Below are 12,088 nucleotides of genomic sequence, written 5' to 3'. Positions count from 1 at the left end.
TCCCTGCCAGTTCAGGATCTTTTGTTAACCAAGTAGGGTAGATAAGGCTATGTGGATTCATAAGCCCTTAGGTTTATCTATTCTGGTCACCATTTTCTTAGACTGCTTTTCTTTACTACCATATTCCTCCCTCATATCACCTCACATTTTGTCCCCTCCTCCCAAACATCCCAAAGTCTTCTATAATCTGTCTTCTAAGGTGAAATTCATAAGCCCCCTCATACTCTGCTCTTGAGGGTTTACTTCACTTACTTGTAAGTTTGCACGTTATATCAGCATGAAAATCTCATGGCTCTAACGATTAGTAGTAACGTTTATACAGACTATCCCTAAGACTTATACAACAAGAATATAGAACCTATCATTTATTTCAGTTATAGCTCCATATATCCAAGACATGTTCTCCTAAATTCAGTACATCCCTTTTTTGTGAACATAACACATGAAATACTTCCATGAGTACCGAAATACATGATTTCATTTTTAGAAACTTTCTAAGTACATATGACATGACTAAAACATTTCTGTATTTTTGTGTAACACATGTCCTTTCTAATGAAAACTACCATTAAGACAGATCTGAAGAAGGATATAGAATTGAGTGGACTTGGTTTTTGGTTGATTCAGAGAGGTAGGATTATGTGTAAAAATAAATGAGAAGAGAGGTGCAATTCAAAAGAAAGAAAACAATGTATTTGATGATGGAAAAAAATAGGTTCTTAAAAAGGCTAAAAGATAGCTCCTCTATCGTAACAGTGTAGTATACAACTATAGGTTGGTTTGTGTTTGGCATGGGAGCAGATGAGGAGTTCTCATTGGATGCCCCCTGTTTTCTTTGTAAAGTAAATGTTGAATTCAGCTATTGAGGACAGAGGCAGGGAAAGGGAGGTTGGTCTTAAATTTGAGTAAAGTAGAAGAGGTTTGAAAATAGTCCTTGGGGAAAATGGAAGAGTATCAGTTGATCAAAAAAACGTGGTTGAATTATAAGGCAATATTGAGGGCCCATTTTGAAGTTCAGTGTCATGAATTTGTAATATAACAGTCCACCCTGTCTTTTGGTATTAGAGCTCAGCTGATCAGTAACCGGCTTAGAAAAACGAGCCTTGGATTTTGCCAGATGGATACAATGAAAAGCCAAAGAGGCAAGGAAGTTTAGGATGTTAGTAGGAATATTACTGAAATAGTGGACAATGGAATCTAAGTGGGATAGAAAGAGAAGTGAAGAAAGTAGAAGATTAATAGTTTGCAAGTAGAAGGATCAGTGGATTGGAGATCCCAAATTAAGATAATCATAAACAAAAGTAGCTGAACAAGCAAGTTGGATGGACAAGTTTTTAGACAACAAAATATTGGGATTAATGATTTTGGAGGTGAAACCATTATGGATGATGTCATGACCCAAGTCACAGCTGTGGGAGTAGATGGCTGAACTAGAATGGAAGAGAAGTTTATTGGAGATAGGGAGATTGTGAAACAGTGTCTGTGGTATTGGGTAGATTATTATGTAAACATTGAAGGCACTCTGGATAATGGTAGACATAAGGGTAGAATGGAAGAGTAGGGTAGTTTACTATGAAGGATGTCACAGTGGGAACACCAACCCTCTCTCCTAGTCCATACACAGTATGAAAACAAATAGCTACTACTACTGGAGAGAGATAACAGAGGGAACTGATGATACCTTCAATTAAAGAGGTAGATATTGAGGATATAATGGAGTGACAAGGATTAGGAATTGGAGAAGGACAGAAGACTGGAAGAAAAGAACAAGGACATTCTTTATGGAATGCTATGGAGAAGATGATGTACTTGGAAGATTTGCAGAAGAGTTCCAAAACCTTGTACCTCAAACAAGCAAGAGATGAATCAACCAAAAAAAAGTGGTGTTACCAAAGGATTGGTGATAAACAACAATTATTAATAAGTTATTAAAAATATAGAACTAATTTTTAAGTACTATCATTTTACATAAGAGAAAGTTAAAAGATAGTTTTGTTGGGGCACCTGGGTGGCTCAGTCGGTTAAGCATCTGACTTCTGCTCAGGTCATGATCTCACAGTTCGTGAGCTTAAACCCTGCATCAAGTGAACTCAAGCCCCGCTTCGGGTGAGTCCAAGCCCCTTTTCAGTCAGCGTGGAGCCTTTGTGGGATTCTCTCTCTCCTTCTCTCTCTGCCCCTTGCTCAATCACGCCCTCTCTCTCAAAAAAAAAAAAAAAGATAGTTTTGTTTATAACTTAGAAGAGATATATTAAGTATTTTTAAAAATTTTAATGGCCCACTATCACTTACCTTAACCCTCAGGACCTGAACTAGAGAGACGAGCCCCGAAACATCTGGCTTTGAATAACAACGGGGCTTATATCCAGGAGAAACATAGAGCTGTAGGAAATGGAGATTCTCCTCTTTTTTTTTTTTAATGTTTATTTATTTTCAAGGGAAGGAAAGAATATGAGTGGGGAGGGACAGAGAGAGAGGGAGACACAGAATTTGAATCAGGCTCCAGGCTCTGAGCTGTCAGCACAGAGGCCAATGTGGAGCTCAAACCCATAAGCTGTGAGATCATGACCTGAGTCGAAATCAGACGCTTAACCTACCTAGCCACCCAAGTGCTCCTGAGATTCTCCTCTTAAAGAGCTCGTACACAGACTCACTTATCCCAGGACCCAGGTAGGGTAAAAGCAGCAGTTTGAAAATCTAGACCATATGGGAAGAAAATTCATTTGCTGACAACCTTAAGGTAATTGTTGGGAGGACAGAGGCCTGTTGGGATTCTCTCTAGGGACTGAGGCATTGAATTGACAGGTGCCATTTTTACGTTCTTCCTCTACCCTACTAGTACCAAAGCTAGCAGATGCCATTTTTGTATCTCCCTGTGTAGTAATACTAACACTAATACAATGCTGTATGTCAATTACACTTCAATTAAAAAACAAAGAGACGCGCCTGGGTGGCTCAATTGGTTAAGCCTCCAACTTTGGCTCAGGTCATGATCTCGCGGTTCATGAATTTGAGCCCTACATCAGGCTCTGCGCTCACAGCTCAGAGCCTGGAGCCTGCTTCAGATTATGTGTCTCCCTCTCTCTCTGTGCCCCTCCCCTGCTTGTGTTCTCTCTCTCTCTCTCTAAAATAAATAAACACCTAAAAAACATTCTTTAAAAATAAAAAAAAATAGGGGTGCCTGGGTGGCTCAGTCGATTGAGTGACCGACTTCGGCTCAGGTCATGATCTCATGGTTTGTGAGTTCAAGCCTCGTGTCGGGCTCTCTGCTGCCAGCTCAGCCTGGAGCCTGCTTCTGATTCTGTCTCCCTCTCTCTCTGACCCTCCCCCACTCATGCTGTGTCTCTCTCTGCCTCAGAAATAAACATTAAAAAAAAAAATTAAAATAAATAAAAATAAAAAAAATAATAATAAAAGAAAGAACACAGACTAGGGGTGCCTGGCTTGTTCAATGAGTAGAGCATGTAGCTCTTGATCTCAGGGTCATGAGTTCAAGCCCCACATTGGGGGTAGAGTTTACTTAAAAATAAAAATTAAAAAAAAAATTCAGGTGTTAAAAAAATGTATATGGACTACAAAACTGACCCAAAAGCAATAAAAGTGTAAAGTAAAAGGAAAATAGAAAGAAAATCTCCCTACCACTTGAAAATTTAAAGATATTGTTCTGAATTACTATTTGGGTTTTTTTTCTAATAGAAAGTTTTTATCAAAGTATATATACATACATAGAAAAGAATATATGCAAATCATAAGTGTATAAACTTGGTAAGTTTTCACACGCATGAACAGAATACAAGTCACAAAATAGAACCAACAGAAAAGTTGCCATAATCCCACAAAGTCCCTTAAACCCTCTTCCAGCCATTAACATTCACTTCTCTCTTCCAAATGTAACTATTTTGATTTATAACCCTAGAGATTAGTTTTTCCTATTTTTGAACTTTGTATGAATCACACAGAATGTATTCTTTTTTAACCTGACCTCTTTGGCTCAATACTGTGATTCTCATATTCATCTGTGTTGTTATGTATCGTTTAGTTCATTCATTTTGACTAATGATTAAATTATGTTGTATGAATATAGGATAATTTATTTCTCCATTCTATTGTAGACAGACAATTGAGTTGTTTCTGGTTTGGGGTTTTTGGTGAATACGTATGTATGCATTACTGTTAGGTACATATCTAAGAGTGGAATTATTGCTTCATAGGATAATGCTTAAGCTCAGCTTTAGTAGATAACACCAAAAAGATTTGTAAAGTGATTATATTGGGGCGCCTGGGTGGCTCATTCAGTTAAGTGTCCAACACTTGGTTTCAGCTCAAGTCATGATCTCATGGTTTGTAGGATCAAGCCCCACATGGGGCTCTGTGCTATCAGCGCTGATAGCGCAGAGCCTGCTTGGGATTCTCTCTCTCCCTGCCCCTCCCCTGATCATGTCTGTGCACACACTATCAAAATAAATAAATTTAAAAATAATTTTTTTTTTTTAAGTGATTGTATTGGGGCAGCTGGGTGGCTCAGTCAGTTAAGTGCTGACTTCAGCTCCGGTCATGATCTCGTGGTTTGTGAGTTTGAGCCCCTCATCAGGCTCTCCAGCTTGGAGCCTGGAGCCTGCTTCGGATTCTGTGTCTCCCTCTCTCTTTCCCTTCCCCACTCATGCTCTGTCTCTGTCTCTGTCTCTGTCTCTCTCTCTCTCTCTCTCTCTCTCTCTCTCTTTCTGTCTCTCTGTCTCTCAAAAATACAATAAACATTAAAAAAAATAAATAATAAAGTGATTGTATCAATTTACATTCTTCCAGCAATTTATAAGAATATCTTTTATCTCTGCTGTCACCAATACTTATTAGTGTCTCTTCCATTTTAGCCATTCTAATATAGTGATATTTCATTTTGGTTTAATTTGCATTTCCTTGATGGCTGTTTCATATTTGCCAGCCATTTGAATGTGCTCTTTTGGGCAATGCTTGTTCAGATTTTTTTTTTAATATGTATTTTATTTTTCAGAGAGAGAGAGAGAGAGAACATGAATGGGGGAGGGATAGAGAGAGACAGAGGGACCGAGGATCTGAAGCAGGCTGTGTGCTGACAGCAGATAGCCCAATGGCAGGGCTTGAACTCACAAACTTTGGGATCGTGACCTGACCCAAAGTTGGACGCTTAACCAACTGAGCCACCCAGGTGCCCCCTGTTCAGATATTTTGCCCTTTTTTGTGACTGATTTGATTACCTTTCTCATATTTGTAATTTTTGTTATAAATTTGTGGTATTATTCTCAATTTCAGGGAAAAGCCTTAAACGATTCACTGTTAAATATGATGGTTGCTGTAGAGGCTTTTTTAAATCAATATTCTTTATCCGATTAAGGAAATTTCCTTCTATTACTAGTTAGTTGAAAGTTTATATCATTAATTGATAGTGATTTTGTCAGTTTTTTTTTTCCTGCATCTATCAAAATGATCATATGATTTTTAAAATTGTAATCTGGTGAATTACATTGATTGAATTTTTGTTTAATTTTTTTTAATGTTTATTTTTTAAAAGAGACAACGTGAACCAGGAGAGGGACAGAGAGAGTGGGAGGCACAGAATCTGAAGCAGGCTCCAGGCTCTGAGCTGTTGGCACAGAGCCCGAAGTGGGGCTTGAACCCACGGGCTGTGAAATCATGACCTGAGCTGAAGTCGGATTCTTAACTGACTGAGCCACCCAGGCACCCCATTGTTGATTGAATATAAAATGCAAATCTACCCCACAGGGCGCCTGGATGGCTCAGTCAGTTGGGCAATCGATTTTGGCTCAGGTCATGATCTCACAGTTCGTGAGTTCAAGCCCTACATCAGGCTCTGTGCTGACAGCTCAGAGCCTAGAGCCTGTTTCATATTCTGTGTTTCCCTGTCTCTCTGCTCCTCCCCGACTCACGCTCTGTCTCTGTCTCTCTCTCAAAAATAAATAAACATTAAAAAAATAAATTAAAAAAATACAAATCTACCCCTGAATTCGTGGAGTAAATCCCCTTAGACTATGATGTATTATCTGTTTTATATGTAACTGGATTCGATTTGTTACATTATGTTTAGGATTTTTGCATTTACTTTCATGAGAGAGATAGGTAGATAATTTTCCTTTCTTGTGATATACTTGTCCTATTGGTAGCAAGATTACTGGCTAAATAACTTTTGAGTGAAGTAGTAGGAAAAAAATCCCACTGAATTTTTAGAAAATGGTAGTAGAATGCTACATTTCAAAAATTTGTTGGAAAACTTTTTTAAGATGGTGTGGCTTAGGTCACGATCTCGCGGTCTGTGAGTTTGAGCCCCGCGTCGGGCTCTAGGCTGATGGCTCAGAGCCTGGAGCCTGTTTCCAATTCTGTGTCTCCCTCTCTCTCTGCCCCTCCCCCGTTCATGCTCTGTCTCTCTGTGTCCCAAAAATAAATAAACGTTGAAAAAAAAAAAAAAAAAAAAAAAGATGGCGTGGCTTATTTCAGACCAGCCCTACCACCATTGAGAAGTATAAGCTGCTATGAAAAAAACATATACAATAATGTTATCCAACTATGTACTATTTATACTTATAATATATTCATATTATATATATATTTATATAAAAACACAAATATAAAAATTTAAATTATGATACTGTGAACTCAGCATATGGCCTGAATAGTAATATAGGCAAACTAAAAATTGAATCTGTGAGCTAAAAGATAAAGCTGAGGGATTTCTTCAACATACAGTACAAAAGCATGAAGAGATGAAAAAATTAGTCAGAATTTCTTTTTTTTTTTTTTAATATTTTTCTGATAGGAGTTCTAGAAATAGGAAATGGAAAGGAGATAGGAAAATATCCTTGGATGGAGAATGATTGTATCATCAGATCAGAGGTCAGCAAATTTTTTCTGTAAAGGCCAGAGAGTAAATATTTTAGGCTTTGTAGACCTTACAGTGTTTGTCACAACTACTCACCTATGCTGTTGTAACACAAAAGCTATCATAGACGGTAAATAAATAGATGACTATGTTTTCAGTAAAATTTTATTTACAAGAACTGGAGGCAGTCTGGATTTGGCTCATGACTATAGTTTGCCAACCTCTACTTTAGATTGAAAAAGCCCACTGAATGCTCCTGTCAACCTCCTTCTCTCTTTCTAGATCCACCTGTCCTGGTAAATGGAACACATATAGCATGTGGCCTTTTGTGTCTAACTTCTTACACTCAGCATGTTTTTAAAATTTGTAGCATGTATCAGTACTTCTTTCTTTTTATGGCCAGATATTTTGTTGTATGGATATACCACCTTTTGCTAGTCATCTGTTGGAGGACATTTGGATTCTTGCTACATTTTTGCTATAGTGAGTAATGCTGCTATGCATTCATTTATAAATATTCATTTGAGTACCTTTCCAGTCGTTTGTGTACTTACCTAGAAATGGAATTGCTAGACTTTTTAAAGAACTGTCAAACTGTTTCACAGTGGCTGTACCATTTTACATTCCCACAGCAATGTGCACGTGTTCCACTTTCTCCATATCCTTTCCAACACTTGCTGTTTTCACTTTTTTTTTCTTATCCCCTTCTAGTGATTATGAAATACAAGAATTTCTTACACATCTTAATTGAGTTTTTATTTAATCACACAGATATTGGGAGAGGTATCCGTAGACTAAAAAAACTAATGCAAAAAATCTTACGTTAGGTACTCAGAACTGATAGCATATTTATTTAAAAAATTTTTAAGCATTTGATAATGAGTTAGTAGTTTTACTAACATCCTAGAATACATACACAATCATTCATATCTACATTTCTTTTTCATACTTTTTTTAGCTACCTAAGAAGAAAAGGAATAATAATAAATGAAACATCTGCAGTTGTGTATGTTCAGTTACTCACAGGTCGTAAATACCAAATAAATCAAAATGGTGAAGTTCGTCTTGAGAAACAGTGGTCAAAACAAGTTCTTCCTTTTGTTTATCAAACTATTGTCAAGGTAAGTCTCCATCAGTTCTCAACTGTATCTTAATGTACATTATTTCACACTGTATAAAGAAAAGAGTGTATCATATTAATATTTATTTGTAAATAGAAGACTAATGCAGCAGTGTAAAGTAGAAATTTTTTTTTTTAATATTTGAATTTTATGTTAATCCAAGTTAGTTAACATATAGTGTAATAATGATTTCGGGAGTAGAATTTAGTGATTCATCACTTACATGTAATACCTAGTGCTCATCCCAACAGGTGCCCTCCATAATGCCCATTCCCCCACCCTAAACCCCTCCAGAAACTCTCATTTCATTTTCTGTATTTAAGAGTCTCTTATTATTTGCCTCCCTCTCTCTTTTTATCTTATTTTTCTTTTTCTTCCCCTATGTTCATATGTTTTGTTTCTTAAATTCCACAAATGAGTGAAATAATATATTTGTCTTTCTCTTCTTTTTTTTTTTTTTTTAATTTTTTTTTTCAACATTTATTTATTTTTGGGACAGAGAGAGACAGAGCATGAACGGGGGAGGGGCAGAGAGAGAGGGAGACACAGAATCGGAAACAGGCTCCAGGCTCTGAGCCATCAGCCCAGAGCCTGACGCGGGGCTCGAACTCATGGACTGCGAGATCGTGACCTGGCTGAAGTCGGACGCTTAACCGACTGCGCCACCCAGGCGCCCCTTGTCTTTCTCTTCTTTGTGACTTGTTAGCATAATACCCTCTAGTTCCGTCCACATTGTTGCAGATGGCAAGATTTCATTCTTTGTGATCACTCAGTAATATTCCATTGTATGTATATACCACATCTTTATCCATTCATCAGTTGATGAACATTTGGGCTCTTTCCGTTATTTGGCTCTTGTTGATAGTGCTGCTGTAAACATTGGGGTGCCTGTGCCACTTTAAATCAACATTTTTGTATCCTTTGTATAAATACCTAGTGCAATTGCTAGGTCATAGGGTAGTTTTGTTTTTAATTTTTTTGAGGAACCTCCATACTGGAAAACAGTATGGAGATTATTATTTAATATAATTTGAAAAAAGCTATAGTTTTTTTACTTCGGTATAATTGACATGTAACATTATATTGGCTTCAGGTGTACTATAGGATTGAATATATGTATACATTGCCAAATGATCACCAATATAAGTCTAGTTACCATCTGTCATTATAAAGTTTTTGTTATAAAGTAACAAAAATTTTTTTCTCATGAGAACTTTTAATTAATTTTTTTTTTTCAACGTTTATTTATTTTTGGGACAGAGAGAGACAGAGCATGAACGGGGGAGGGGCAGAGAGAGAAGGAGACACAGAATCGGAAACAGGCTCCAGGCTCTGAGCCATCAGCCCAGAGCCTGACGCGGGGCTTGAACTCACGGACCGCGAGATCGTGACCTGGCTGAAGTCGGACGCTTAACCGACTGCGCCACCCAGGCGCCCCTCATGAGAACTTTTAAGATGTACTATTTTAGCAACTTTCAAGTTTTGCAGTGCATTATCATTGACATAGTTACTATGCTGTACTTTACATCACTATGATTTATTTATTTTATAACTCTTAGTTTTTAACTTATAAACCCCTTTACCCATTTCACCCATCCCCCTAAAACCCCTTCCCTCTGGCAGCCACCAGTTGTTTCTCTGTATCTGTTAGTTGTGTTGCATTTTGTTTGTTTGTTTGTTTGTTTTTTGTTTTTTTGTTTTGTTTCTTTCATATATCTGCACAAGTTTATTGGTTGAATAGATATTTCTGGAGTGTCCATTATGTGGCAGATACAATACTGTCTGCTTCAAATACAAAGATAAACAGTGTCTAGTCCCCTCCTGTAAGTTAAGGTTCCTCAGTGCCATGACTTTTGACTTTTTGGGCCAATACTTCTTTGGGGTTTTTTTGTTGTTGTTGTTTTGTTTTTTTTAACATGAAATTTATTGTCAAATTGGTTTCCATACAACACCCAGTACTCATCCCAACAGGTGGCCTCCTCAGTGCCCATCACCCACTTTCCCCTCCCTCCCACCCCCCATCAACCCTCAGTTTATTCTCAGTTTTTGTTTTGTTTTTTAGAGTCCATATTAAGTGAAGTCATATTGTACTTGTCTTTCTCTGTCTGACTTCTTTCATCTTGCATAATACCCTCATGGTCCATCCATGTTGTTGCAAATAGCAAGATTTTCATTCTTTTTTATGGCTGAGTAGTATTCCTGTATGTGTGTGTGTATGTATGTGTAGAGAAAGACCACATATATACATGGGGGTGGGGTGTGCCTGCCAGCTTTAGCAGGGCTGTAGGGCATACCTGCCAGTGCTTCTGTTCCCAGAAAAAGTCCCAACAGGCCCCTGTCCCTCTTGCAGACACTTTAAGGTTAACAGATGAATCATTTCCCCATATGGTCTAGGTGCTTTCAAATTGCCATTTTGACCGTGGGTCTCAGGGCAAGTAGATCTGCACACAAGCCTTTTAAAAGCAGAATCTCATTTCCCTATAGCCCTTTGAGTCTCCCGTACATAAGCCACATTGGTTTGCAAGCCAGACATTTTGGGGGCCTATTTCTCTAGTGTAGTTCCCAAGAGTTGGGGTACCTCCTCAGGAAGATAGGGCACCTCCTCAGGAAGAAGCTCCATATTTGTGAGATCACTCCTGATTGTGGGTCTCCACATCAGGGCTGGGGTTTTTGGCAACAGTATGTCTCTGCCTCTCGTATCCTTATTGATGTGTACATTTTATCTTTTGTTGTGGAGGAGCTGGGCTAGTTTTCAGGTCTTTCTCAGAAGGAACTAATTGTTCTAGATGTAGCTGAAGATTTGCTCTGTCCATAGGAGGAGATGGGTTCAGGATCTTCCTATGCTGCCATCTTGAACCGCCTTAAAAACTATAGTCTTTATAGGATTATTTTATGCTCAGTCACCCATTCTGTGTATGATTAAGGAGCTTGTCTTATTTATTTATTTACTTATTTACTTATTTATTTATTTATTAAACTTCATCTCTAATGAAAAATCCTAGCATTAGCTTAACACAGTTTTAAATTAAAAAAATTTTTATTCTCCAAAAAGTGTTTGCCTCAAATAAATTAATGGGGGGAAAAAAGGCATTTGGTTTTATGTTTGTTGTAATCTTGGTGTGATAAGACAAAAAAAATTTTTTTAAGTTTTGTTTATCTTGAGAGAGAGAGAGTGGAGAAGAGGCAGAGAGAAAGGGAGAGAGAGAATCAGAAGCAGGCTCTGCCCAGTCAGCACACAAGCTGAAGTGGGGCTTGAACTCATGAATTCATGAGATCATGACTTGAGTCGTAACCAAGAGTTAGACACTTAACTGACTGAGCCACCCAGGCGCCCTGAGACAAAAATTTTTTAAAGCATGTATTGATACTGTAATCTTGCAAAACAGTATCTTAGGAAAGATTTTATCACCTTTCTGTGCCTTAGTTTCCTCAGGTATAAAGTGAGGCTAAATAATCTGTGCTACAGAGTGTTGTCTTGAAAATGAAATGAACTAATAAATGTGTGAAATACCTAGAAGAGTGGCATATAAAGTCAATACATTTTAGTTACTAGTACTGTTACATAGAAAATCTTTACATTTCACATTTGCAGACAGCGTAGTCCTAACTCCACAGGAAGAAAAATTTGATGTGCAATCCATAGAAATTTTGATTATAATAATTTACTTTTATATTTCGTTCTACATAGGACATCCGAGCTTTTGACTCCCGTTTCTCCAGTATCAAAACATTGGATGACTTGTTTCCTCTTAGAAGTATGGTCTTTATGCTGGGAACCCCCTATTATGGCTGCACTGGAGAAGTTAGTTTCTGTTATTGTTACTAATTACATTTCGTTCTTGTTTCAAGTTAGTAGAGTTATTTAACTCTCTTCATTTAAGTATAAAATAAAATGTAATACTGAAGGGGGGAAAAATAATTCATTTGTCTAACTTAGGAACACAGCATTTGGCTTTATATCTTTAGTCTTGAGCAGGTTGGGGTCAGGAGGCAGGGAAAAAAGAATTCAAATCCTAATCTCTTACAGAGCAGGTTTGTTTATTGTGGTGGTATGGAAAAAGCAATTCTGAAATTATTGTAGATGTATTATTGGGTTGATGAA

General features: G+C 37.5%; 1 protein-coding gene across 3 annotated transcripts in view; it reads left to right on the top strand.

Moving 5' to 3' along the window:
* The window catches only part of XRN1 (5'-3' exoribonuclease 1), a 123,219-nt gene that overhangs the window by 57,934 nt on the left and 53,197 nt on the right, over window positions 1-12,088 (top strand). For all 3 annotated transcript variants that reach the window (XM_086674450.1, XM_086674449.1, XM_086674451.1), the window contains 2 exons: window positions 7,824-7,986; window positions 11,675-11,788. In XM_086674450.1, coding sequence (XP_086530576.1) covers window positions 7,824-7,986; window positions 11,675-11,788 — 277 coding nt within the window. The remainder of the gene's footprint in view (window positions 1-7,823; window positions 7,987-11,674; window positions 11,789-12,088) is intronic.

Source organism: Puma concolor, chromosome C2, assembly GCF_028749965.1.
Source record: "Puma concolor isolate L17-30 chromosome C2, mPumCon1.1.hap2, whole genome shotgun sequence".
NCBI classification, from domain to species: domain Eukaryota; kingdom Metazoa; phylum Chordata; class Mammalia; order Carnivora; family Felidae; genus Puma; species Puma concolor.
This window is presented reverse-complemented; position numbering and strand designations above follow the sequence as displayed.